Below are 24,188 nucleotides of genomic sequence, written 5' to 3'. Positions count from 1 at the left end.
TTTTGCAATGTCCACCATTGAGACCCCCACGTGATGCGACGCGTCTCACGGTTTGTCGATGGTGTGGTCTGCAGACGACAGCGTAACACATAATTTCTTGATGTCTTACTTTTTTGTGTTTCTTGCGACATTGTGCTAGGCCGGTCGAGCTCTTGATATATGGCTACTGTCTTGTTGTCACAACATTCCTCCAATCCACTCGAAGTAGGCTCCTCCGACTCTCGCAATAAGGCCTATCTTCGACAGTTGAAACGCGCTAAGAAGGCTGTCGGCGACGAGCCCACCTCCGACGATCCCCTCAACGACTACAATGTTCCCGAAATGGAGCAGTACCACTCCCATATATCCAGGCTATACCCAAACGCGTCTCTTCTCCGCCACTCGAAGCCTTCCACTCCCGCCGCCCCCGCCCCCGCTCCCTCTCACCCAGACCTCGACAAAGACATGAGTGACGACGAGTTTGCCGACGAGATGTTCCAGGACGAAGAGCACGACATGGATGGGCACGAAGCAGAGGATGAAGCGCAGGACGGCGACGAGGAGGACGAGGGCGAGGACGATGAGGATGATGATGAAGAAGAGGAACAGGACGACGACGACGACGACGCGGACGCGCAGGGCGAGACGGACGAGGAGATGACTATATTCCTCAAGCCCGCGGACGAGCAGGACGAGATCGAGGAGGAGATCGCGGACCTCGAGGCCGCCGTGCCACAGCTCACGCCGGACTACAAGGTCGTCGACCGCCTCGGGACGGGCACCTTCTCCTCCGTGTACAAGGCGATTGACCTCGGTTACCACAACAAGTGGGACAACTCCCCGTGGCACGGCTTCCACGCGCCCGCGTCCTCCGCGCACTACCAGTCCGTCCCGCACCCGCCAGAGAGCAAAGTATTTGTTGCGGTGAAGCGCATATATGTCACGAGTGGTCCCGAGCGGATACGGAATGAAATTTCTATCATGGAAGACTGCAGAGGCTGTAGACACGTATCACAACTCATTACGGCGTTCCGGGAGCGCGACCAAGTCGTCGCAATCATGCCGTACCACCGCAACGAAGACTTCCGGGTGAGTGGCGCCGTCATGCAATGTACGTCCGCCCCTTCTTTGACATCCTTCACAGGATTACTACCACTTCCTGCCAATGGAGGGGATAAAGGCGTATTTCCGCTGCATGTTTCGCGCTCTGCGCGATATCCACTCTCGGGGGATCATCCACCGAGACGTGAAGCCAGCCAACTTCCTCTTCGACCCCCGCACAGGTACCGGCACGCTCTGCGACTTCGGGCTCGCATGCGTAAGTGAGTTTCTCTGGTATTTGTGCGAAAATCGCGCTGAGCCCTTGGCAGCGCATGGAACGCGGGCCGACACTTGGTGCGTGCCTGCACACCGCGCCGAGTCGCGAGCACCCGCATGGTCGCGTCCGCCAGCGGGAGGAGTACGACATCGAGTATATCAAACGCATGCAGAAGGAAGGCCGGATGAAGAGCGCGATGGCCTCTGACAAAGTTGGGTACCCGGAGAAGGATAATCGGTGAGCCCTCGCCTTCACATGAACACCGCATCCTCCCTGACGGCCAGCCGCAGGCCACACTCGAAGGCAAATCGCGCGGGAACGCGCGGCTTTCGTGCCCCCGAGGTATTGTTCAAGTGTGGGGAACAATCGGGCGGTGAGGGTGCCTAGCCATGTGCACTCACTCGGTACTTATTCGACGCATATATGGCAGCTATCGACGTCTGGTCCGCCGGCACGATCCTCCTGTTCTTTCTCACTGGGAAGTTCCCGCTCTTTCACTCGAACGACGACATCGAAGCGCTGATGGAAATCGCGACGATTATTGGAAAGAGGCGCATGGAGAAAGTTGCAACGCTGCACAGTATGCGCACCGTTCCCTCTTCGTACTCAACACCTCGCGCACGTAGCTAACCAGCCTTACTCCAGGCCGTGTCTTCCAGTCGAACGTACCCTCAATCACGCAAGACGGCATCAGCTGGCACGACTTCGTCCTGCACCAAAACCCCGAACTGCACGAGCCCCCGACCCCTGACTCGCGTTTCTACCCCTACACCACCAGCGAGCACGCGCACTCCGGCAGGCCCCCAACTTCCTCCTCTTCCCCCCCACGCCACTCTTCGCGATCCTCCACACCCGGCGTGCGCGCGCCCACAGCGGAGGCGCACGCCGCAGACGTCGACGCCGCGCTCGACCTCGCCGCACAGCTGCTCGAGCCCGAGGCGACGCGCCGCCTCACACCGCGCCGCGCGCTCGCACACCCGTTCCTGCGCGCGCCGGACGCGCCCGGGGACGACGAGTTCTTCCCGCATCCGTTCGGTGAGGGCGTCTGCGGTCAGTGGCACTTCGTCGACGAGGTCACGGATGAGCTGTGTGTCCGTGTGCGCGTGCCTGACGAGGAGATGGAGGTTCGGAGGGTGGTCGCTGGGGAAGCCATCGCGATCGGGCGGCAGCCGTGCGAGTTTCATCGTGCTGAAGATGGTTATGAATATTCATGATCATACATTGATGTTGTAATCGTTGCGTTTCTCTCAGGCGAACAATATTAACACCAATGCTAAAAGAGCTTATAGTTAGTTGAAACATTCTTATTTGTACAATTGGAGTAGAACAAAACAACTTAATTCAGAAAATCAAATTGAGTGCAAAAACAGATACCCCTGGCTCATGACCACCGCAGGACTCGAACCTGCAACCTTTTGGTACGCTGGCAATCGAAGCCAAACGCGCTACCATTGCGCCAGGTAGCCATACTAATGTATCCGGCACAAATATTACACCTCTGGTTCCATAATTTTTATTTGCTGAGTACTCCACCAACGAAGAGATAGATATTTGAGATTGCGATAGTTCAATTCCATGCGAACTGCGTGTACGCAGTCAAGTAAGTTTGTTCACCGCTAATTATAACATACACACAACTTTGGCCTTGCGGACTGAGCTGGTATCTATCATCGCGAATCTTTGTTGAACCTATCAGCGTAGCTTCACCGTACAGCGCTCTCAATGTGAGCATGAGTTACAAAAAAGCGGAATCAGACTCACGCTAAACCCCCTGCAACGCTTCAAAATAGACTCGCTGCGCCCGTCTGATGCTCTATCTGCTCCAAGCTTGGCTCGGAAGAGCTTCGGCACCAGTAGGCCAGCGCAGCCAGCGTCCGCACATGTTATCGGATGGGAATGTTGCAGTGCCACCCTTCGTCGTACATGAAGTAATAGCCATCGTGCACGAAACAGAGAAGTATGTCGGAAGAAATACGGAAGTGGCCTGGCGGTCGGATAGCGAGAATGGGGTCGTCCGAAGATCCCCCAGGGGGAAGGTGGACGGAAGAAGCCCCGTAGAAGAAGCTGCTTTGGGCTATTTTCATGCGCGGTACGAATCAACCACCCCCACTGGGTGCGCACGACGCGAGAGCTGGTGACTGGGGTGCACTGCTATTTTGGGGGTTGGACGGTCAGTTGATCGAGCATCGGTAGGAGTAAGTATCGAGAGCCTGAGATTCGTCCTCAAAGGCGGCCTTTTGGTGTCTATTGCCTCCGCGAGAGATTTAGGAGGCAGAGATCGATCACTTGAATGCCGATGCGGACGAACTTTGAGCGGATGAACTTGGGGAAAAATTGTTGACTAAAGAGCAAGGAACGAGGACCAGCTGGCTGTATAATGCGGTTGACGATTGCTTCCTTCGTAAAAATATTGCGGGAGTCGACATGACGAAATCAGAGAGAACGTTGCACAGTCAAGGGCCAGAAGTGTTCACGTACGTGAAAGAGAAGGTACTAGTGACGAAATATCACGAGTATCACGCAAGCCTAGAGGACGGTGGTATCTGTGGGCAAGGGATGCGCTCGCAATCGACCTAAGACAAATGCAGTTATACGAAGACGCACGGAGTAAGAAGGAATTTTGCGCTGCAGGGAGCGATGAATGGGTGCTGCAAGCGGTGTGCTGGATTTCAGGCGCCAGAAGCAGTATGCATGGTCCCACCGCTGAGAGCGGCGCGTGCACGTCGAGAGCCGAGAGATAGCTCACAGTCAAACTCTAAGAGAGAGATGTTTCAATATTCAACGATAGCGTTCAGAGACGACTATAGGCTGAGACGACGTCGGTCGTTCTCCTGCAACTTTCCCACTCGTAGTACATATCAGATATAGCGGAAGAAGACGGAAGAAGAACTTACCACCTCGATACGGGAGAGATAAACTCGCTAGTATTGGGCGAGTCAGGAAATTTACTTTGATCTGCCGGTGCCTTCATGCACGTTGCTAAAGTCTTTCGGCAGTGAGTGAGCAAGCAGACCCCACGAAGGAAAGGTGACATGTGCTACAACGGCGAGTGCTCTCAGTGCTGACGATACGTACCTTTCCTAGAGGGAAAGTCAATGCCGAGTCCACCGGCGTATAGAGACTCTAGCCGGTTCGGATCTGACGACATACATAGCTTTAATCTCCCTGAGCCATACGCGGGATACCGAGTAGAAGACGTTCGAGGTATCAGACGTACAGAGTGACCATCTGATTAGCTGTGTCCTGGGGGGGGCCTTCAAATAAAGTTACGCCAGACAGGTGCAACGTATAATAGCCAGTACTTGATGTAGGCCTCCATCATCCTTGCCGTGAGGGTCGGGGCTCGAATGAAGTTGAGATTTGGGAGAGCTAGTTCAGGATTGGCTATATATTCCCAGCGCCATATGTGTATGGGACTTTTGTCAGAGGCGCAGCCGTACCGTGCGTACTAGCGCGCGATCCAGGCTTTCTTTCCCCTTGAAGCTGCGATAGCAGACCGTCTTCTTGAAAACTTTCTGCTTGGGATGTGCTCGCGGCACCGCCTGCTCAGTCATTCGTGACAGTCCTGTTAGGTTTAAGTCGATGAGATCAACATAGGCAGGAGCCTGCGCTTGAAGGCGCGTAGCGCGAGCTCGCATCCGAGATCTGAACTTCTCAACATCCAACCTTCCGTCTGCCATAGGCTGCAGTGACAAGTAATCTCGGTATGTCAGCTACGGCGTTGTGGAACCACTGGAACTTCTCCCGGTAGGCTACTTTCCTTGTTTTCCCTTGGTGCAAGTGACAGAACGCTATCAAGAACAAAACGTGGGACAGCACCCACGCTGATGCGCTTCGCGATACATGACGTCGTGCTGGCCAGTGGAACAGAATTTTCACGGTCTGCAGCAAAACCTATTTCGACATGACAGGAATTTCAGAATGGTGGCTGCGATAGTCCATAACCGCTCTGTCACGGTTGCGTTTGGCGCGTTGTACTTCCCGGCCTCTGTGTCAAACATTTCTTTGGTCTCATCCTTGAGCTTGAACCCAAGAGTCTGAAGTCGACAGCGTATGTTCCTGATCAGATCACCGTGTTCTAATTCCGCTGAAACCATTCACCAGCGTAGTAACTGCATGCTGATTTCTGTTCAGAATCTTCCGCTGCTCACGTTAATCCGGGGCTGCATGATGGTCGCCATCTCCAGAACTCATAGGTAAGTGTTGAAATGCTGTGCCGTGTCAGCTGTGTTTGTGTGGATGGCAAGTTACGCGATCGCATCGCTCAGCTGTCGACTGCTCAATTGATAAAGGACAGGCATATTGCTTCAGGTGCGTTTGGATCAGATCCTCCGGAACCCTAGAGCATGCGAAATGTCACACATGCAACATCATACCGTGCGTTCACCAGTCCGAAAACGGTGGCGTGTGTGAGGATCCACGGTTGCGTGGGTTGCGTGGTTGCTGTGATGGCACATCGTCCCAGAATGGTATTAACGTTCACTCTGCATTCTCGCGGAATCGTCGGGCTTCTTATCGTGCTTCTTACCTACTATGCAGTATTGCAGCGTAGTGGGAACGCAGTCAAATTTTAATGGATGCGACCAGCGTAGACAATGGAATTCGCATCGGCTAAAGCAAATATGCCAAGCTAGCACTCCACAGAAGCGCGTTTCGTGCAGATGCTCACCTCGCACCGTGCGAGGGGCGATGGCGCTCTAGTGCCTCCGCAACCACGCCCAGAGTTTCTTGATCTATCATAGACACTTCTCACTGTTGTATAAGAATCTGACATTGCTCTGGTATTTTCTCCCCGCCCCTCTCCCCACACAGCACTCTTCTCGTCGATCCCGCCACGGTCCTTTGACACGACATCATGTCTGAGAAGTCTGGCGCTATGCATGCCACTGACAGTGAGCATGGCGTTCCTCACTCCATTATCAATGCACCGCCACCTGTCGTCGAGGCGTACAAGCATTCCTATGCGGACCCTGTTAGTGGAATCTGTTTCTCTCATACAATGCCCTCATTTTCATCGTGTCTGTGTAGGCACCGCTTGGAATGCTGGCTTATGGTACCGTTTTTTTCTGCTCGTCCCTTCTGACATTGCACGCTGGGGGAGTACAGTCGGCAAACCTAGTTCTGGTCTTCGCAGTATTGTACGTCCGTGGTGACATCGCAATAACACAGGTTTTCTTATCTGAAACTAGCTTCGGCGGTATCTCACAAACATTAGTGGGCATGTGGTGTATGTTCCTCGGGTATGGTGTTTCTTCGTAGCTGTCCCCCCATTCTCTAACATGGTCCTCAGAGATACATTCTCGGCGACGGTCTTCGGTGCATATGGCGGCTTCAACTTCTCATACGGTGCGCTTTATCTACCACAGATCGGACTAGCGTGAGTTTTTTCATCGGTTCGTCTTCAATATGGCGCAAGTGTTGATTACCCCACAGGGCAGCGTACTCCGTTGACGGAGTAGTAACAGAGGAATTCTCGCACGCTATCGGCATCTACCTGGCTATCTGGGAGTACGTCGAACAGTTCATTAGTCTCCTATAATTCTGACAATCGGACATGACCAGTGCGATCACTTTGCTTTTCTTGTGCGCGATCTGATTTGTTCCCACCGTACCGTTGCTGACATGCGCGGTTATCTAGCATCGGTGCCCTCAGAACGACTCTACCCGTCTGCGCAACGCTTGGATTCACCGTCCTCGCTCTAACGTGCCTGTCGGCGAACAGCTTCACCGGTACGTTTGACCGTGTTGTCTACTACGCTCAAGCTTATCGTCGTCGCAGGCAACCCTCACCTGGGTACCGCCGGCGGTGCGTTCGGCCTGTGTGCGACCGCGGGTGCGTACTATGGCGCCCTTTCCGGCATATATACGCGCGCATCAACCTTCAAGGCAATCCGCCTACCGCCTGTAGTGCTCGCGTATCAGAACGTTTGAGGGTCGGGTCGGCATGTATAATCGGTGCATAGATTCGCCTTCAAAACTCTCCCACCACCGATGGCGAAGAAGCCTGCAGGATTCCCTGCGTTCGTCAGCATAAGCATTGGTGCTTGCGGGACCGATCCTTTGTTAGAGTAGTCTCTTTGCACCGATCCACTTGTTGTGTATGCCATCCATCGTAATATATATATCAGTCATCGTATCTTCCACCTCCGAGAGAGGGATGATGGTGACTTGGAGTTGGTGAGAATTTTTTCCCATCCTCTATAGTAGGTGGTGTTCAGTTTGTTGCGACCCTGCTACAGGATCGATGATCATAAACACCTGCCAAATACGGCGAGAAGGGTAGATTTCCACGAGCCCAAACGCCGGGCCGTTGTGGCACTTGTATCTCTCCCAAAGCACTCCCAAGTTACGACCAAGTGTCTCCCTCTATCTAATCCTCCTCGTCTCTCTGTAGTTGCATTACCGGATCACGATGGCGCTCAACTGGACTATGCTCAGTCCAAATCGTTCCCCAGTCCCGCTGCCCCACGAAATGACGATCAGAACGGTCGACAGCGGCGTCGAGCTCACGCTTGTTGTTACCGACTCGCCGCCGGCGGGCGCAGCACGCTCAGGCGGGTCGGGCGGGTCGAAGAAGCTCAAGGAGCAGGGACGCCTCTGGCTCACTGACCATCGAGTGCGCGCTGCACCTTCCCTCTCGGCTGCGCCACTGTTCGTTGACTTCTTCCCCGGCTGGCCTGCCTGATCGCAGGTGATATTCGTGTCTGACGCCACAAGGGACAAGGCGTCGTTCGAGTCGCTCTCTGTCCCGCTCAAGTCGATCCTGTCAACCAAGTTCGAGCAGCCGTACTTGGGCTCGAACTACCTCATCCTGGACATCCATCCTGCCGCTGCCGGCGGGCTGGCGGAGGGGACGAAGGCCGAGGTGCGTTTCATGAACAAGGGGATCTTCGAGTTTGCGAGCGCCTTGGACAAGACACGCGAACGCGCGCTGTACATGAGGCGGCAGTCGGCGGATGAGGAAGAGGGTCTTCGTGCGTAATACACCTTGAACGCCCATGTATGGCACTTACTGGTGCTCTATCTCGGCCAGCATCTTACTCGACTCCGGGTGACGCTCCAGGGCCGTCGTCGTATGTTCCTGCATCGAATGTTCCTAATGACAGCCCTCCAAGCTACGAAGCCTAACGGACCACGGATTGCCTGGTCTATATCTGCAGTGCACTGGATATGAAGGAATCTGAAGGACTGTAGATTAGCAATGTAATGATACAATTATATGACCGTCGAACAGTTATCTCCACAAGTTCGAGTCGGTGTAGGTCACGACACATGTTAGTGTTCTGCTGGGATTACTCTCATATGTCAGACCAGATGGTGAGCCGTACATGAGATAACAAATGAATAGTAGGGATATGCACCCAATGTGAAGCCCTAGTATGGCTTGAATTTCCTCGACTGCTTCAACTTCTCCACATTCGCCTTGTCTTCTTCCCACTTCTTCTTCAGGTCCATGAGCTCTGAAACAGCATTGAGTCGATGGTCCGCCCGCAACGGGGCCGATTCTGCTCACCTTTCCGCCTCTTTTCGTGAATTTGAAACGAATAGAACCCCTCCTTCTCCTTCTTGTCATTCTTCTTCCTGTTCCTCTTTCCTCCGCCATTCTGCTGCTGGTTCTGGAACTTCTTGCTCGCAACGCCAACATCGCCACCCAGTGTCTTACCATACGCCCCGCCCCGCGCGACAAGCGTGAACCCGTCCTCGTCCACGATCGCCTCTCCCTTCTTGTATTTGCTCTCCTGCTTCTTTTTGGCTTCCTCAAAATCGAAATGCGCCATCCATGTATCCGCGTGCGCCTTCACGGTATCTAGCGGCGGTCGGAGAGACGCGTAGAGAGCAGTGTAATGCGCAAGGCCCAATGGTACCGATGTGTCCGTCGGCCATGGTTTTGGTTTTGTGGGAGGAGTCAATGCGCGAGCAAGGGAGGACGCATCGAGGAACACGACATGCGCCCTCCCGCCCGTCCGTCGAAATGTCCGCAACGGTCGTGAGGGGAGGGGCACGACCTGTGGAGCGACCGCCCTGCCCTTTTTCCGCTTTTTCCTGGGGCGCTCGTTCGCATCCTCATCGCTCCCTGCATCACTCTCCGCAGCTTCCTGTTCCTCGTCGCTGTCGCTTTCTCCGTCGGACGGCTCATCAGTCTCCTCCGCGTCCCCGACAAAGAGGACTTTCTCTACAGTTCCGCTGCTCTTGAAGAAGAGGGTGAGCTCTCGCTCCGTCGCGTCTGGTGGGACGTTCACGAGAAAGAGCGTGCGGTCCTCGGGGAGCACGACGGCCTTACCCTTCGAGTCTGTTTTCGGTTTCTTCGGCCCAGTGTGAGCACGCGCATAAAGGACGTGTGTGGAAGAGTCTGAATAGGATACTGGGATGGGCGTGAAGCCTGCGACAGAGAACGGTAATACAGCCTGAGCCATGGTCGCTGGTGCAGGGAAATTTCTGCAATTCCAGATTTGGTAATTCTTCATGAAGTTACGGGCGTCTCCGGCACTGGCTCTTGCTTCAAACCAAGCTTCCGTCCGAAGGCTCTCGACTTCATCGGAGAGAAATATGGTGGCGATTGCTGCACAGCCCTACCAGTGGCCACTTGATGGCTCTCTGTCTCCTTCTACTACAGCCCTCGTTGTAATCGACATGCAGAACGACTGCAAGTCCTTCTCCATCCTCGAACTGGCTAGAGATCTCACGTCTCAACACCCGCGGATCATCCAGTCTGTTCAGAGGCGGGGTATCTCGCGCACCAAGGCTACTCAATCGCCAGCACACGCGCTATTATCCCTACGATCGCCTCTCTTCTCGAGACGTTCCGCGTGCACGGCTTTCCGATTTTTCATACTCGCGAAGGACACCGCGCCGACCTTTCCACGTTATCGTTGCGCGAGCTTGGCAGGTCGCGTAATAATCCAAGTGGGTTGGGCATAGGAGACGTCGGACCTCTAGGGCGGCTGCTCATCCGCGGCGAGCGCGGGCACGACATTGTCGACGAGCTCTATCCCCGTCCGGGCGAGCCCGTCGTCGATAAACCAGGCAAGTCCGCGTTCGCGTACACAGACTTCGAGCTGCTGTTGAAGGTGCGCTGCGTGAAGAACCTGGTCGTGTGTGGGGTGACGACGGACGTGTGCGTGTCTTCGATGATGCGCGAGGCGAATGACCGGGGGTATGATTGCTTGCTTGTGGAGGATGCCGCCGCCGCCAGTGTGCAGGAGCTGCATCGTGCTGCGGTGACAATGGTCAAGACGGAGGGGGGCATCTTCGGGGCTGTTGCCACTTCGGCGGACGTGATTTCAGCCATTGCGCGCCTTGCCTCGAAGAATTCTTGAACATGTATCATATCCCTTCCTTGCAAACGCTATTGTCTAATGTCTTATATGTTTCACGAGGTTCAAAGTACTTAGCAATTAATACTTGACGTTTCGGCGAACGCGAGCACTACTATCGTGGACCCGGATATGCCAAATGTCCCAGAAGTGCCAAATTTTTTCCTGCGGCTCTATTCTCTTACCTGATCACTTCAATATTGCAGAGGTAGAAGCCTGTGTGTCTACTCTTGATGCTCTAAATTTTTGGTAAGTATGTGTGGCTCGCTCGGATCCCAAAAAATTGCTCTAAAAAATACAGAAAAACCACCTGTTGTATTCTACGTGCCATATCAACATCATATGGAGTGCCGGAGACTATCGCGCCAGGTGTTGCGCGGCGGGACCAGAAGTGCCAAACTTTTGGCATATCCGGGTCAACGATAGTAGTACTGGATGCCTTCCCGTAGCCGTTTAGAAACGTTCTAAACTAAATTTCGTCTCTAAATCAGGCCGGCACGTCGGCAAATTGATCTCCGTATACCGTGAGAGCAAAGTGAGCTCTTTCTAAACCTTATATCTGGAAGGGGGGGTCGACCCCCCCTTCCAGATTCTAAACGTCTCTCTAAACGCTGATTTCGATCTCCGCCCACTCGCAATGCCCATCTTTGCCTATATTTGGTGCTGCATATTGCTTACATCATGCTGCCGCTCGTCCTCCGACCCTCTAGAACTTGGTTTGATCATCATCATGTTGCGACGCTACGGTTTCACAAATCCTGCTGTTCCGACACAGTGGGGTGTTTCGCAGTCCGCATTGTGATTTAGAAGTGCTCCAAATCCTACGGGAAGGCATCCACTATTGCATCAAATTCTTGTCAGTCCAGCCGGGCCCCCGCCGCCAACCGTCGACGCGACGTGACACCAAGCGTGAGGTCGTGACCATTCCCAATACCGTGACATCCTGGTTTGATCGTTGACCACCCTCAAGCACTGTAGCACCACTTGGCACCTGAGCCCGTTTTGCATACGTGATAGCAATTACAATAACTACAATAGTTCGATGCTTGAACACCGAGGGTTCAGCGTTCGTCTCGCCTGTGAAGGCCAGGACTTGGAGGAGTTTTCCGTCAACGTCGACGATGAAAGGACAATTAGCTGTTACGTTCCAAGTGAGGCTGGCAAGGTATATGTGCCTTCCTATCGTCTCTTTTGTGCGTACTTATGCAGCGTGATTGTCTCTCACAGACGTTCTCCATTGTTGTGAAGAGCAACTTCGATGCTCTAGTTGTATTTGACTGTTACGCTGATGGTGAATTCGCGCGTGGGTCACTCCTTTATCCCCATACCCAAGGAATCGTGAAGGGTCCCTACGTCGATAAGACGACGGTCAAGCCGTTTCAATTCATCCCACTTACTGTCACAGGTAGGCGTCTGTTGTTCTGCCATCCAGTGTTACTCGACATCCGAATAACCTTACTAACAGACGACGAAATGGTGGCGAACCCTCGAGATCCAGCGCTGCGCAATTTGGGCACCATCGAAGTTCGATTCTCCCGTGTGAAGGAAGGGAAGTACTACAGACCATCGAAGGGCACGAAGTTGTCAAATCTTCAACCCGTCCACGAGCGGTGCAAGAAAGCGGGCACTCATCGTGTTTCGTAGGTGACTCTATATGCCGTTTACCCACTGACCTGAATGCACCTCAGGTATGGAGACGGTGTGAAATCAGAGAAAATTCGCTATAATGAACCAATCTGGATTGATTCACGGGACCAACCCTATGTTACCTTTAGATTCCGCTACAGGCCCAGAGGTAATGGCATTTTGTTCTGATTGCGGATCACGAGCATTTAAATTATTTTCCGTCGCAGAATTATTACGGGCACAGGGCATCATCACTACTGAGGGGGTTGAGGCTAATGACGAGCCTTCCGGTTCGAATACCGCGACAGCCACCGCTGAGACATACGAATCGGACTCAGACATCGTCGTACTTGATGGCCCACCTCTGAAGAAACGACGCCGCAACGCTACCCCAGAGGTTAAGCCTGTCATAGACGTTGATACTGCGAGTCTGGATATGGTTGGGATTAACGAAATTGGTGACGACCCCAATCTGGCGGCTATGGCGGTAAGTCTGGAAGTACTCTGTCTCACGAGCACACTAACAACTATCGTGTCGTTAAAGAATCAGATTCGCTCGCTCACGAAGGAGTTCGAGCGCAAGATACGCAGGAAGAAACGAGCAATCGTAGACGCCCGAGTCAAGAAAGAAAAGCTCGAAGAACTCGACATACTCCCGGGAGAGCCCAATATTATAGACTTAACGGAGAGCTGATGCAAACGAGGTTGGCTCCCTACCAAGTTGTACACCCGCTCATACAGTTTTTGTCCAGCTGTTGTATTACGTTATGCGGTTAGGTATTATCTTACTTTACGCGATTCTCTACAGTATATTTGGAGATTGCGATTATTCTAGAGCGTAGTTGTGGTCCCCGTGCGTTCTCCCCTTCCCATCGACTGGTGAAATGTTCAAACGAGATTATTCAATGTCACTTCCCAATGCGAATGTCACGGTTTGCCGTCACTCGATCAAGCGTCGGTGCGCTCCAAGTGACTGTTTTTTCTTAGTCGTATCCGCCAAGTTCTTCTCAGTTGCACTTGACATTTTCTCCCTTTGCAACGGTCCTCAACGCCATACGTAATGAAAAGTAAATGACTGAAAGAAAATGTTTCACTCTCTCCGTTGCTTCATTACCAAGCTTTTCTCTCTGAAAAGACTCTCCAACTCTCAAAAAGATCCACCGAGTGTCATACTCACGGTAGGCGCTATGTTTAATCACACTGGACAGTCTCATCACATCTGGCAGGACTCAAATGACTCCGTAAACACTCGCAGAAGAAATATTCCCGACACCGTTGTGAACGCGGAAGACTTCCCATTTGTCGAGGACGATACCGACAAGCAGTCCGAGTTCATTATCGATCTGCGCACCATACAAGTCCTCCGTTGCCAGTCCCGCTATCCAGGGGAGGATCGTGAGGTCCCCCGAAGGTCTTCGTTGCAGAATGTGCTGGACTGGATCGCCCAGTGCTTCGTGCGCACTAATGACGGAGCTCGTTTCGCCGCCGCACTTTCTGTTCGCCCTGGCATGCTCACCATACACATTGCGAGTGATCGAGCACCTACTGCAGAAGACCATCTCATGGGCAAACGGTTCATAGCGGAAGTCGTTGAGGCCGTCTCTCGGAAGGACAGGCTTGACGACCCCGATGTCTTCTACGGCATCATCATGCAATTTGTGCGCATGTACGCACAAACGGCCTGGGAGCGGCTCGTTCGCAAGATTGATCTCATCCTGGATGTAAACTCGTGGAACGGGGTAGGAGAACCGGACGAGACCCTGCAGCGGATCGATGGCTTGGTTGATGACTGGGTGGATCGTTGGACCACAATGACGTATGGAGGGGAGTCCTCCACACCAATCCAGAAAGTCGCAGATAAATCTTTTGGCGGGGACACTCACAAGGCGCTGAAGCATGTTTTCCGATGCCTGTTCGACCGTGCGCAGCGCATCCGTACCGAGAACTTTGACACGGACGAGGAACGCATAAATTACCTGCGAGAGGTAATTTTCAGATGTGAAGTGCTGCACTCGTCGGACTTTCTGAGGGACCTCGACCAGAGTCCGGTATGGATGAAGCAGCTCTCCAACTGTCCTCCGGGCAAAAATCTACTTCTCTGCCTGCGCCGCCGTATCGCGCGTCTTGAACGCTACTTTGGTGGTGCGACGGATTTCATTTTTCGTGGAACGAGGTATTTCGACTTAATCTTGCAACCCGGAGTGCCACCGAAACCAGAAGACTTGGAGAATTGCGCACAGATCGTATGGGTTGGAGAAGTAATACCCCGAGTGCCCGCGAACCCCTATACATGGCCATCCTCGCCGGAAGACTGGTTCAGCGGTGTGTTGCACCGCTCCGGTGTGCGGCTTTCACGAGAACGCAAACGGAGGGCGTTCTCCTGCCTGCGCATCCACGACGCCTGGCAGTATGGTGAGAGCAACAGCCCTGTTGTTCCGAAGCTGCACTGCGAGCTGCAGATGGTCCACTACCTAGATCAGCAGCGCATAGCCGTGGTCAAGTACACTATCGGTGTCAGTAAGGACGTCTGTTGGGCCTGCGAGCTGTACCTCGCGCAGCTCCGAGCGAGGCTTGGTGACGACTTTCCGGGATGGAAGGTCCCGCAAACATACGACGCTTACAGGAAGGCCGCGCACGATTGGATGGTGCCCGTCGCGCTGCCTGAGGCGCGAACGCTTACTCGTGACGTCGTGGAAAGGACCGTCAACAATGTGTTCCAGATCACGAAGAGGGAGATGCAAGATTGGGCGAAGCGGGCATTCAAGGAGTTCCGGCCCATATCACCGTTTCCTTTGTTTTGAATATGAATGTTCGTACGGATCTGCGTTGTGAGTCCAATAAACCTTTCTTGACTCCATGTAGGTAACTTTGTTTTGCTGATGTGGTGACATGCTGACATCGATGACCTCCGAAATGCTAGCATTGCGATATGAGCACAGGTGTGTCGTTAAATCCGTTTTGTAAAATCTTACTATAAATGCTTGGATTTAGATATCAACGAAGCTACAGCTGTGCTGCGTACCGGAAACCCTCGAGATCCCGCGCGGCGCACAATCTGAGCACCATGGAATTCTGCATCTTCCGCGCGAAACGAAGGAAGCGCACACCAGCGCACACCAGGATGTTGTCAAATCTTGGGCCTGTTCTCAAGCCGTGCAAGAAAATGTGGACTGACCGTGTCTCGCAGGTTGCTTTACATGCAGTATAGTCGTTGGACTGAGCGCCTCAGGTATGAAGACGTGAAGGTAAACATGAAGCATGTTCACTTGTGTGAACCGCTTTGGATCAATTCATGCTTACTACATTGTTGGTGAGTATTTCATTTAACAAATACAGCATACATGCTGAAATGACCGAGGTTGCGGGGAAGCTTCAACCCATCAATACCTGGAGGCCCTCTTGCTGCTGTCGGGCTGGGAGAGTCTGGAAAAGCGACGCTGTAGGTGGTTGCCCGGAGTTTGGTGGCTGGCAGATGCATATGATCATGAACACTGCGCGATCATTCTGCCCAAGTTTTAGTCTGCCGTACTGTGAACTTGAAAACGAATCATGAGTTCACTTATGGTACATCAGGTACGACACGGTGAAACAGTCAAAATATTGCTGTGAGAGAGCTCGAGAGTATCGTGGAAGAAAGAAAACATGTGAGGGTCGAAGCAGTTGCAAACACTACCTCGTACGTACGCGACCGTCGACAAGCTCGGCTATGGCGCACGGTGGTTTGGAGCGGCGCAGCTCGCGATCGCCGTCACACGACGCCACTTCGACTTAGCTCACGGTATAGACCTGCCATCATAAATCTCAGAGACCACCGAGCCCCCAGCATTCCTGCCGTTCGCCATGTCCGGTGTCATCAAAAACGCTATACGTTTCCTGCGCGAGCAGTTTACCGATATCCCTGTTCCGACAGGCAGCCTGAAGGGTAAGACGATCGTCGTCGTCGGCGCGAATGTCGGGCTGGGCTTCGAGGCTGCCAAACGTCTTGCGCAGCTCGAACCAGATAGACTCGTCGTGACCAGCAGAGATGCGACAAAGGGGGAGGAGGCAAAGAAGTGTGAGTCGAACAACTCGTATAGTCTGCGGCGTCTCTGTAACTTCCCGGACAGTGATAGGAGATGGCGCTAACAGCGGCGAGCTGTCTCTGTCGCTCGTCGACTTCTCATCGTTCGACTCTGTTCGGGCATTTGCTGATGAAATTGCGGACGGTGGTAACGCGAAGCTCGACAGTCTGCTCATTAATGCTGGGGTAGCGACTAGTATCTATGCTCCTACTTCAGACGGATGGGAGAAAACGTACGTTTATTGTTCAACTTGAGAAACGCGCTCTCGTGCTTATGCAAAGTGCCTGAAGTCTGCAGGTCAACTATCTGTCCAATGCGCTCTTGAGCATTCTGCTACTCCCTACTCTGATCAAGTCGGCTACGGCCGATGCAGCATCACGCCTTCTCATCGTCTCCAGTGACGCCCACTACCTCGCCACTCTGGATGACGTGAAGAAGTCACCGAATATCGTCAAAGAACTGAGTGACCCAAAGTATTGCACGCAGAAGTAAGCCTACTAGAAGACCTTCTGACGCTAGGACTGACTGCTCACTACAGGAACATGGACAAGCTGTATTACACTTCCAAACGTACGCAGTCACACCCCCTCACCTATGACAGGTTTTGACCTATGATCTTCAGTCCTCGGCGTGATGTTCGTGGAATCCTTGGCGGCGCGTCTGCCACGACCGACCCCGGTCGCCGTTCTCGCCGTTAACCCAGGCTTCTGCCACTCGAAGCTCACACGCGAAGCCGACGAGCGACCCCTGAAGAAATATGTGATTAGGAGCTTTAAGGCCATCTTCGCGCGCACGACCGAGGTCGGCAGCCGCACACTGGTACATTCCGTGATCGACCCGGACGAGCGCGCGTTCCACGGGCACTTCGTCAGTACGTGTAAGGTTGTGGAAGAAAGCGACTATTTGCGGACGGAGGAGGGCAAGGCTCTTGCAGGAAGAGTCTGGGTGTGTTTCTCTGAGTTCTGTGACGGACCTGTGCTGAATTGACCTTATTTTAGACTGAGACTTTGGAAATACTCGAAGGAGTCGATCCTAGGGTGAAGCAGATTGTCTCTGAGTACCTATCGTCTCCGGCGGGACAGTCGACTTAGTCCCGTCTTGTGCTTTCAGCTTTTGTTAGGTCCTACTTTCATATTGGCATCGGGGATTTCTCGGAGTACCTTGCACACAGAGTCTGCGGTTGATCGCTATGGAGGGTACGCATGTCGAGGTATCGCGGAGAGATTTTGAAGCCAGAGAGCTTCTTCACAAATAGCCACTCGAAGGGTCGATTCTGTCAGAGAATAACCGCTACGGAAGGAGAGGCTCAGTCGCGGAAAGCGCGTATGTGGCGGACGACGCGTTCATCACGTGTGTGTATTCTTACTTTATGGGCGCCTATTGTGAGTAAGTATTTATTTCGCCTCCTTCACTCGCCTATTCTCTTCCACCTCTTCGAGCACCATCACCAACGTTCCAAGTATTTTTCCTGGGCCATACACTGTGTTGGCATTTGATGAGCACCTTGGGGATAACATCGGACGAGCTCTACGGTGAAGCTCTCCCTCCTGACGTTCCGCGGCCCACCCCGGAGCGCGAGCAGCACATCCTGAACGCCCTTGACGGTGCATTCTCTGTTGTGTAAGTATAATCTCGACTTTAGTATCCCTCCTAACTAACTTTTGCAGCTCTACCATGAACTCTGGAGAAGAAGATCCGGAATGGGATGTCAATGATGTCGCGCAGACGAGGGCCACTGTGGCCGCCGTCTTCAGGAAGTTGCTGAGTCTGAACGAAAACATGGATTTCACAGCTCTGAAAGGTGCCGCAGCGGTAGAGCTATATTTCGCTTTGGTGAGCGTCCCCTTTGTGTCGCGGTAACACGCATACCACTCACTTTGAACTTCGTCCAGAATCCCAGCAGGCGTCCAAAGCCGATTCCGCCGCCGCAACCGCTGCCCCAGTCGGCCCAACGTGCTGTGAGTGTTTCCTATGTGGATGATAACCAGACGCCCTTCTTCAGACTGTTGTTTGACTCATGACCACCAGTCTGCCAGGCCCCTTCAGGCTCGCAACCGTACGTGGCACCAGGCTGTATCTGGTAGCCGCGTGGGCGTGGGGCCAAGCCCTCTGCGGCGAGCGGTGATCCCTGAGCCAGAGGACACTTGACTGGCAACGTGCGCTTCAATCCTCTATCTTGGATTACGCTGCTCGATCTGCTGTGACGTCATTTTGTGCCCTTTCCCTTCGACTTCGCTTCAACGTTATGTTCACCAAGATCTCTCCGGCTGGCCGAATCGCGATCCTGAACACAGTGCGCCCATCTCGTCATCGTGTACATCCGGCACCTTCAAAACAGTGCACGATCTAGAGCTATATATTGTATCATTTTTGCATAACAATGGCATTCTGTCGACTACTTTCCTACAACAGCGTTCCTTTTTTCTTTCAGCACATCGTAAACCCCATAGTTCTCGAAGGGCCACTACAGCGAGACGGGAGGCCTACGCCAAGTTGGACGGGTACGTATAACTCTCGAGCGAGAGGAAGTTCTCCTTGATGCTGCGTGGCGAGACGAAGCGGTAGAAGATGGAGATGCTTCCCGCCTTGTCGTTCGTCCCGCTCGCGCGCCCGCCGCCGAATGGTTGCTGCCCGACGACCGCGCCCGTCGACTTCTCGTTGTAGTACACATTCCCGGCCGCGTTGCGTAGCTTATTCGTCGCGTGGATCAGCGCCTTGCGGTCCTGCGCGAAGCTGTGCTCGACGTTAGCGTACGGGCCAGCTAGGCTGGGGCCTGGCAGGACTTAGCGGGACTTACATTGACCCGGTGAGAGCATAGGCGGTCGTGGTGTCGATCAGCTCTAGCGTCTTGTCGAAGTCGCTGTCCTCATATACGAAGACCTACCAGACCGTTGCCTTAAGGTGAGGAACTCAAAAGTGCCAGTCTGCACGCACGGTGAGCACGGGTCCGAAGATCTCCTCTCTCATGGTGATAGACTTCGGGTCCTTCGTGAGGATAACGGTGGGCTGGACATAGTATCCAACCGAGTCGTCACCTCCAATGACGACATGAGCGAACGGTGACCGTTCAGCTGCCTGTAATACTCACCGCTACCACCGATCAGGACCTCTCCGCCGGCCTCCTTGGCCTTCCTGATATACCCGGTAATTTTGTCAAACGCAGGCCGACCGCTGCACGCCCACCTCAGAAAGATGTTCAATGAGGAACGATCAGAGAAACATACATGACGGGCCCGACGAAGTTGGTGAATTCCTTCGGGCTGCCAACCTTTAGCTTCGCAATCTCAGAAAGCAGGAGGTCCTTGAAGCCCGCGTTCCACACGGACGACGCGACGTACAGCCGTGACAGAGCGGAGCACTTCTGGCCTATCGTTGACATCAACATCAGCACCCTCAACGCCCCGTTGGCGCTGTGCACACCTTGGTACTCAAAAGCTGACCGGATGGTCTGCATCACCGCGTTCTTCGGTTCAGCCGAGGAGTGTACGAGGTGGAAGTTCTTCCCGCCTGGAGCAGTAGCATGAACGGCACAACTCAAAGGAAGGGATAATACATAGTAGCAGCGGCGTACCCGTCTCGCCGACAATGCGGGGGTAGCTCTTGTACGTGTCGACGTGCGACGCGATGTCCTTCCAGAGCTGCTTGAACACGAACGTGCTGCCGGTGAAGTGCAGCGCGGCGAAGTCCGGGTGTGCGATGCACTGCCCGACGACCTCTGCGGGAGGGCCGGGGACAAACTGGATTACACCCGAGGGAATTCCCGCCTCGAGGAATATCTGGTAGACGAGCCAGCTGGCGTACGTAGCTGCGGGCGAGGGCTTCCACACGACGGTGTTACCAACCATAGCAGGTGCTGGAGATAGGAGTGCGTATCGTTGAGATTTTGCTGGGATATACGTCGTTGGGCCGCTCACCTCCTGGCAGGTTACCGCCGATGGCAGTGAAGTTGAATGGCGACACTGCGAGGACGAAGCCCTCCAATGCACGGTACTCGACGCGACTGTCGTGGAATGAATATAAACTGAGAACGGTATTAGATCTCCACTCACTTCCAGCAGCCAGGCGAGTTTTGTGACGGTTGCTGAGAGTACAGCTCTTCGACATACTTTACCCCGAAGCGGAGGAAGTCCGAGAGCTAGTAGCAGCGATTATTTCCGTGAAATGACCGAGAACGAGTACGAAGGCGACACACCTCTGCTGCAGCGTCGATCTCCGCCTGCCAGGCATTCTTTCCCTGGCCAAGGATGGTGGCAGCTATCAGCTTGTAGCGGTACTTACCGCTGACCAGATCGGCCGCCTTGAGGAAGATGGCAGCGCGATCGCCCCAGGGCATGGCTTCCCACTCCGCCTTGGCCGCCAGAGCGCCGTCGATGGCACTGGCGACAGTCGCCTGGTCGGCTTCATGGTACGTGCAGAGGTGTTTCGCGTGCTCGGAGGGTATGGGCTGCTTTGCAAGCTTCCCTGTCTTTACCTGAAGGGAGATAGGGTCAGCCTCGATGGGCAGATCTGAGTAAGAGCAATGGATATGGCCACTCACCGGCTTCCCGTTCACGACGCATGGCACCTCGAAGGGCAGCTCGCTCTCCATCTGAGCGATGGCCTCTTGCAAGGCCTTCCGCTCAGAGGAGCCGGGCCCATAACTCCTCTACGCGCGGTCAGATGCGAACACTTTGCGCGGCTGAGACTCACCATGGGCTCATTATAACAAGCCGGGAGCTTGAAGTTTGCCAGTTGGGGTGTCGACATGGTGGAGAGGAACTGCGAATGCTACATGGACGCTACCAGACCTTATGAGTGGGCCTTCGATCGTGGGCGCTTGGAAGCGATAGACGAGTCAAGGAGATGGATTAGATAGAGTAGAAACAGGTACAAGGCGCAGGTACGCTACGCGGGTAATAAACAACGATAAGTTTTATCGCCAAGCGTCCGTGCAATGCAAACAGAAAGACCAAGCCGCCATGGTCAAATCGTAGAGGGCAACTCGTCAATGCTATTCTTCAGTTTCTCCAGGAAATGGTGAGCATCAAGGATGCTCCCGGCACACCGCTCGCACCCAGCCTGCGCCGACCGCGTAAGAAACGCCAACGAGAAAACCACCTCCGTCGTGGGTCGCACCCGCAGCTCCTCCCTCGCCCGCACGTCGAAGTCCAGCCACCACTTTGGTGGACTGAAAGCAAGGTACTGTGTCCCATTGCACCGCATGCACTTCACCTCCTCCGGTAGCCGCAGCAACGCCTGGGCAGCCTCCGCCCGTCGGCGGTGAAGATCGAGGAGGCGGTGATACGCATATGCAGTGATGTATTTGAGATCGTCGTGTAGCGGACAATCGAGAATATTCACGGCGAGCGTGTACCGTGATGCGGTCCGCGCTTCCCCCTCCAGGTCAAATCGCGAAGCGATGGCATATACGCGAGTAGGGTTTTCCTTCAGGAAATGCTGGACGACGAGGACCTTTCGGAGTTGCTCGATTACGCCCGTCATCTCGTATTTGAATGCCGCGGTGAGGATGGGCGTTAGCTCATCCAGCGAATGAATCGGCGGGTCGGGCACGGGATACACAAACGACAGGAGCGCCTGTAATATGGTCGGACTCTCCGACACTTCCAAAATGGGAGCATCCGTATCAGCCGACAGAGGCTGCGGGAGGGTGAACATCTGTCTGAAAAATGGAGACGAGACGGAGAGGATACATCGATGCACGTGAAATTCCAGATTTTCATCGGAAGAGGAGCGCAACACCAAATCGGCGTCCGCAAAGTCAAAGGGTTCGCAAGGTTCGAAAGGCATCGAGAAAGTTCTTCCTTAGGAGTGGATAAATGCCCCTGGCTTTTATATGGCGTAGAGTGAGACAAGACAAATCGGGGTCAGCCGCCACTGGCTCACATAAAGCCGACATCGGACTAAACTGGTCAAAAGTGGTGGAGTGAGCATAACAACGGCGAGTAGAAACAGCGCACACCGCCACTCAGCGTCCCATAAGGAGCCTCTGTCGAATAACCTCCAACAGGTGACCCCATCAGCGTCGACGGTCATGATCGTAATGATCCCTCGAGTGCCTATTATGATCCCTACTACGACTCCGATGACGTTCGCGTTCTCCACGGTCTCTATGCTGGGGAGACCTCGATCGTCTCCCGTATTCCTTGTCGCGAGTGACGCTTCGGCTGCGGTTACGACGACGATGCCGGTCTTCAGGAACGTCGAAAACCATCCCGTACCCGTTGACAGCACCGCGCGAACCCTCTCTGTACCTTCGCGTCTCTTCCAGATTCTCTAGCCCGCCGAATCCACCGCCTCGTCCTCGACCTCCGCCTCCGCGACCGAGGCGCGGTCCAATTTTGATGTCGTTTGACCAATGAGTGTTGAGACGGGCAACAGACTGTGAGCTGAGGGACAGTGTCAGTGAGCCCTCACACTGGTAAATTTACAACGTACAAGTCTACCCAGATACGACGGTCATCGACCAGTACATTCTGCATCTTGAAGTACGCCTAACATCGACGCGTCAGATTTCACACAATATGAACATCTGAACGCACACACCTGCTCCGCATCCTCTCGTTTATCGAACTCAATGAACGCATACTGGAGTGAATCTCCCGTCTTCTTGTCTCGAATCACCTGACAACTCATGATGGTTCCAAATCGCGAGAATATGAGCTCCAAATCTTCGTCTCTCGTTACAGCGTTCAGCTTGCACACGAAGAGGACGTTCTCTGGCGGTCGGACGTTCGCAAAGGGCAGGTCCCCGACCATTTCAAGCGTAAGCGCTGAGGCCCTCGCGGCCTGCTTGCGCCGCTCTGCCTCCGCCTCCTCTTCAGGCAGCGTCGCAAGCGGGTCCTCGTCCTCTGCGATGCGCGTGGAGTTGTCCGGCGGACTAGTAGGGATCGACTCCGGGACCACCAGCCCCGGAGGGTCCTCAAAAGGATCATCTAGAGGCCATCCCATCAGCGCTCCCTCACCAAACGAAGGACACTGTGCAGCAGCAACGCACCCAAAATCTCCACATGCCGTATGCGCACATCCTTGAGCGGCCGGCCCTCCTGGTCCGTAAACACCTCATTGAGCTTCTCGAGCGTGTCCAGCCCCTCGACGACGTGCCCGAACACGGCATGCTTCCCGTCCAGGTAGTCGATCTCGTCCGCGAGCGTGATGAAGAACTGGCTCCCGCAGCCGCCACCTCGCGTTCCGTCGATCGCGGGCGCGACGGCCATGGAGACCGTGCCCCGCGCCTTGTGCTTCAGGCGCGGGACGAACTCGGGGCTGAAGTAGCGCGGGGCCTGTTGTTGTTGTCCCTGCTTGGAGGCAATCAAAGACCAAATAGACTCGCCTCCTGTGCCCGTGGCAGACGGATCTCCCGCCTGCGCTAGGAAGTCCTTGGATACTGCAGACCAGCGTGTGAGGCTAGCGTCGCGCCGTCACTCGAGAATACGACGTACCGTTGAAGAACGCGTTCAGGTTGTAGTAGTACACCTTACACAGCTTGAGGAAGTTTTCGCATGTCTTTGGGCACGCTTCCACTTCGAGGTCAATCACAATGTCGCCCAGAGACGTCTCGAACAGAACGGACATGGTCGGACACAACGAAGGCTCGTCGTGGTCGGGGTCGACTTCAATTCAAAGTTCAGCGACAACACGTGATCACCCCTCCAAGAACGCCAAAATGTGCATGAACTGCTGAAATTGATACAGGGTATCTACAATGATTGCGTGAACTGCTGGGAGGATACATGAACGATCTATCATGCATGAAGGAGAACTGCTACGAAACGTCCGCGTGTACCGACTGAACTAGTATCATGGGCGGGGCGGAAGGATTACTACCAACGCAAAAAAAAAAAATGCAAAGCGCGAATAAAGTCACGAACTAGATTAGCTGTGTGAAATAGC

The 24,188-nt window shown here is 54.0% G+C and overlaps 12 protein-coding genes and 1 non-coding gene across 13 annotated transcripts; 8 read left to right on the top strand and 5 right to left on the bottom strand.

The window, feature by feature from the left end:
- Positions 1 to 159: 159 nt before the first annotated feature.
- SCP_0213750 (Cell cycle serine/threonine-protein kinase hsk1) lies at positions 160 to 2,511 on the top strand (the record flags this gene model as incomplete). The annotated part of the gene is made up of 6 exons (XM_027755280.1): positions 160 to 1,068; positions 1,124 to 1,297; positions 1,350 to 1,534; positions 1,588 to 1,670; positions 1,728 to 1,877; positions 1,943 to 2,511. 6 exons carry the CDS (start codon positions 160 to 162, stop codon positions 2,509 to 2,511), a joined length of 2,070 nt encoding a protein of 689 aa, XP_027611081.1.
- Positions 2,512 to 2,681: 170 nt separating this feature from the next.
- Positions 2,682 to 2,763, bottom strand: SCP_t0213740. Its single transcript is given in 2 exon segments — positions 2,682 to 2,717; positions 2,728 to 2,763. It is a non-coding gene; the product is annotated as a tRNA-Arg (tRNA).
- Positions 2,764 to 6,152: 3,389 nt separating this feature from the next.
- Positions 6,153 to 7,228, top strand: SCP_0213730 (Meiotically up-regulated gene 86 protein; the record flags this gene model as incomplete). Its single annotated transcript, XM_027755279.1, has 8 exons — positions 6,153 to 6,269; positions 6,326 to 6,435; positions 6,487 to 6,537; positions 6,588 to 6,674; positions 6,731 to 6,805; positions 6,860 to 6,880; positions 6,936 to 7,027; positions 7,077 to 7,228. 8 exons carry the CDS (start codon positions 6,153 to 6,155, stop codon positions 7,226 to 7,228), a joined length of 705 nt encoding a protein of 234 aa, XP_027611080.1.
- A 481-nt stretch (positions 7,229 to 7,709) lies between these two features.
- On the top strand, positions 7,710 to 8,425 carry SCP_0213720 (hypothetical protein; the record flags this gene model as incomplete). Its single annotated transcript, XM_027755278.1, has 3 exons — positions 7,710 to 7,913; positions 7,989 to 8,271; positions 8,331 to 8,425. The coding sequence occupies 3 exons, from the start codon at positions 7,710 to 7,712 to the stop codon at positions 8,423 to 8,425; spliced, it is 582 nt and encodes a 193-aa protein (XP_027611079.1).
- Positions 8,426 to 8,671: 246 nt separating this feature from the next.
- SCP_0213710 (predicted protein) lies at positions 8,672 to 9,711 on the bottom strand (the record flags this gene model as incomplete). The annotated part of the gene is made up of 2 exons (XM_027755277.1): positions 8,672 to 8,757; positions 8,811 to 9,711. The coding sequence occupies 2 exons, from the start codon at positions 9,709 to 9,711 to the stop codon at positions 8,672 to 8,674; spliced, it is 987 nt and encodes a 328-aa protein (XP_027611078.1).
- Positions 9,712 to 9,844: 133 nt separating this feature from the next.
- SCP_0213700 (Isochorismatase hydrolase) lies at positions 9,845 to 10,614 on the top strand (the record flags this gene model as incomplete). Its single annotated transcript, XM_027755276.1, has 2 exons — positions 9,845 to 10,005; positions 10,056 to 10,614. The coding sequence occupies 2 exons, from the start codon at positions 9,845 to 9,847 to the stop codon at positions 10,612 to 10,614; spliced, it is 720 nt and encodes a 239-aa protein (XP_027611077.1).
- Positions 10,615 to 11,653: 1,039 nt separating this feature from the next.
- Positions 11,654 to 12,931, top strand: SCP_0213690 (hypothetical protein; the record flags this gene model as incomplete). Its single annotated transcript, XM_027755275.1, has 6 exons — positions 11,654 to 11,776; positions 11,839 to 12,016; positions 12,077 to 12,251; positions 12,300 to 12,406; positions 12,465 to 12,724; positions 12,782 to 12,931. The coding sequence occupies 6 exons, from the start codon at positions 11,654 to 11,656 to the stop codon at positions 12,929 to 12,931; spliced, it is 993 nt and encodes a 330-aa protein (XP_027611076.1).
- Positions 12,932 to 13,424: 493 nt separating this feature from the next.
- On the top strand, positions 13,425 to 15,038 carry SCP_0213680 (hypothetical protein; the record flags this gene model as incomplete). Its single annotated transcript, XM_027755274.1, has 1 exon — positions 13,425 to 15,038. One exon carries the CDS (start codon positions 13,425 to 13,427, stop codon positions 15,036 to 15,038), a length of 1,614 nt encoding a protein of 537 aa, XP_027611075.1.
- A 1,039-nt stretch (positions 15,039 to 16,077) lies between these two features.
- Positions 16,078 to 17,389, top strand: SCP_0213670 (Short-chain dehydrogenase/reductase tropG; the record flags this gene model as incomplete). Its single annotated transcript, XM_027755273.1, has 6 exons — positions 16,078 to 16,291; positions 16,344 to 16,530; positions 16,589 to 16,786; positions 16,837 to 16,868; positions 16,921 to 17,243; positions 17,297 to 17,389. 6 exons carry the CDS (start codon positions 16,078 to 16,080, stop codon positions 17,387 to 17,389), a joined length of 1,047 nt encoding a protein of 348 aa, XP_027611074.1.
- A 404-nt stretch (positions 17,390 to 17,793) lies between these two features.
- SCP_0213660 (hypothetical protein) lies at positions 17,794 to 18,446 on the top strand (the record flags this gene model as incomplete). The annotated part of the gene is made up of 4 exons (XM_027755272.1): positions 17,794 to 17,918; positions 17,966 to 18,131; positions 18,191 to 18,256; positions 18,327 to 18,446. 4 exons carry the CDS (start codon positions 17,794 to 17,796, stop codon positions 18,444 to 18,446), a joined length of 477 nt encoding a protein of 158 aa, XP_027611073.1.
- A 335-nt stretch (positions 18,447 to 18,781) lies between these two features.
- On the bottom strand, positions 18,782 to 21,044 carry SCP_0213650 (Delta-1-pyrroline-5-carboxylate dehydrogenase; the record flags this gene model as incomplete). The annotated part of the gene is made up of 12 exons (XM_027755271.1): positions 18,782 to 19,031; positions 19,096 to 19,178; positions 19,233 to 19,333; positions 19,387 to 19,469; positions 19,523 to 19,664; positions 19,719 to 19,805; positions 19,870 to 20,151; positions 20,213 to 20,298; positions 20,348 to 20,433; positions 20,491 to 20,769; positions 20,836 to 20,943; positions 20,988 to 21,044. 12 exons carry the CDS (start codon positions 21,042 to 21,044, stop codon positions 18,782 to 18,784), a joined length of 1,644 nt encoding a protein of 547 aa, XP_027611072.1.
- A 216-nt stretch (positions 21,045 to 21,260) lies between these two features.
- On the bottom strand, positions 21,261 to 21,953 carry SCP_0213640 (predicted protein; the record flags this gene model as incomplete). Its single annotated transcript, XM_027755270.1, has 1 exon — positions 21,261 to 21,953. One exon carries the CDS (start codon positions 21,951 to 21,953, stop codon positions 21,261 to 21,263), a length of 693 nt encoding a protein of 230 aa, XP_027611071.1.
- A 361-nt stretch (positions 21,954 to 22,314) lies between these two features.
- Positions 22,315 to 23,870, bottom strand: SCP_0213630 (Peptidyl-prolyl cis-trans isomerase-like 4; the record flags this gene model as incomplete). The annotated part of the gene is made up of 5 exons (XM_027755269.1): positions 22,315 to 22,684; positions 22,734 to 22,789; positions 22,842 to 23,230; positions 23,293 to 23,682; positions 23,738 to 23,870. The coding sequence occupies 5 exons, from the start codon at positions 23,868 to 23,870 to the stop codon at positions 22,315 to 22,317; spliced, it is 1,338 nt and encodes a 445-aa protein (XP_027611070.1).
- Positions 23,871 to 24,188: the final 318 nt, after the last annotated feature.

The sequence above is a fragment of the Sparassis crispa genome, assembly GCF_003851025.1.
Source record: "Sparassis crispa DNA, contig_000001F, whole genome shotgun sequence".
NCBI classification, from domain to species: domain Eukaryota; kingdom Fungi; phylum Basidiomycota; class Agaricomycetes; order Polyporales; family Sparassidaceae; genus Sparassis; species Sparassis crispa.
The sequence above is the reverse complement of the archived record's forward strand: the minus strand, read 5'-3'. Positions and strand labels throughout refer to the sequence as shown.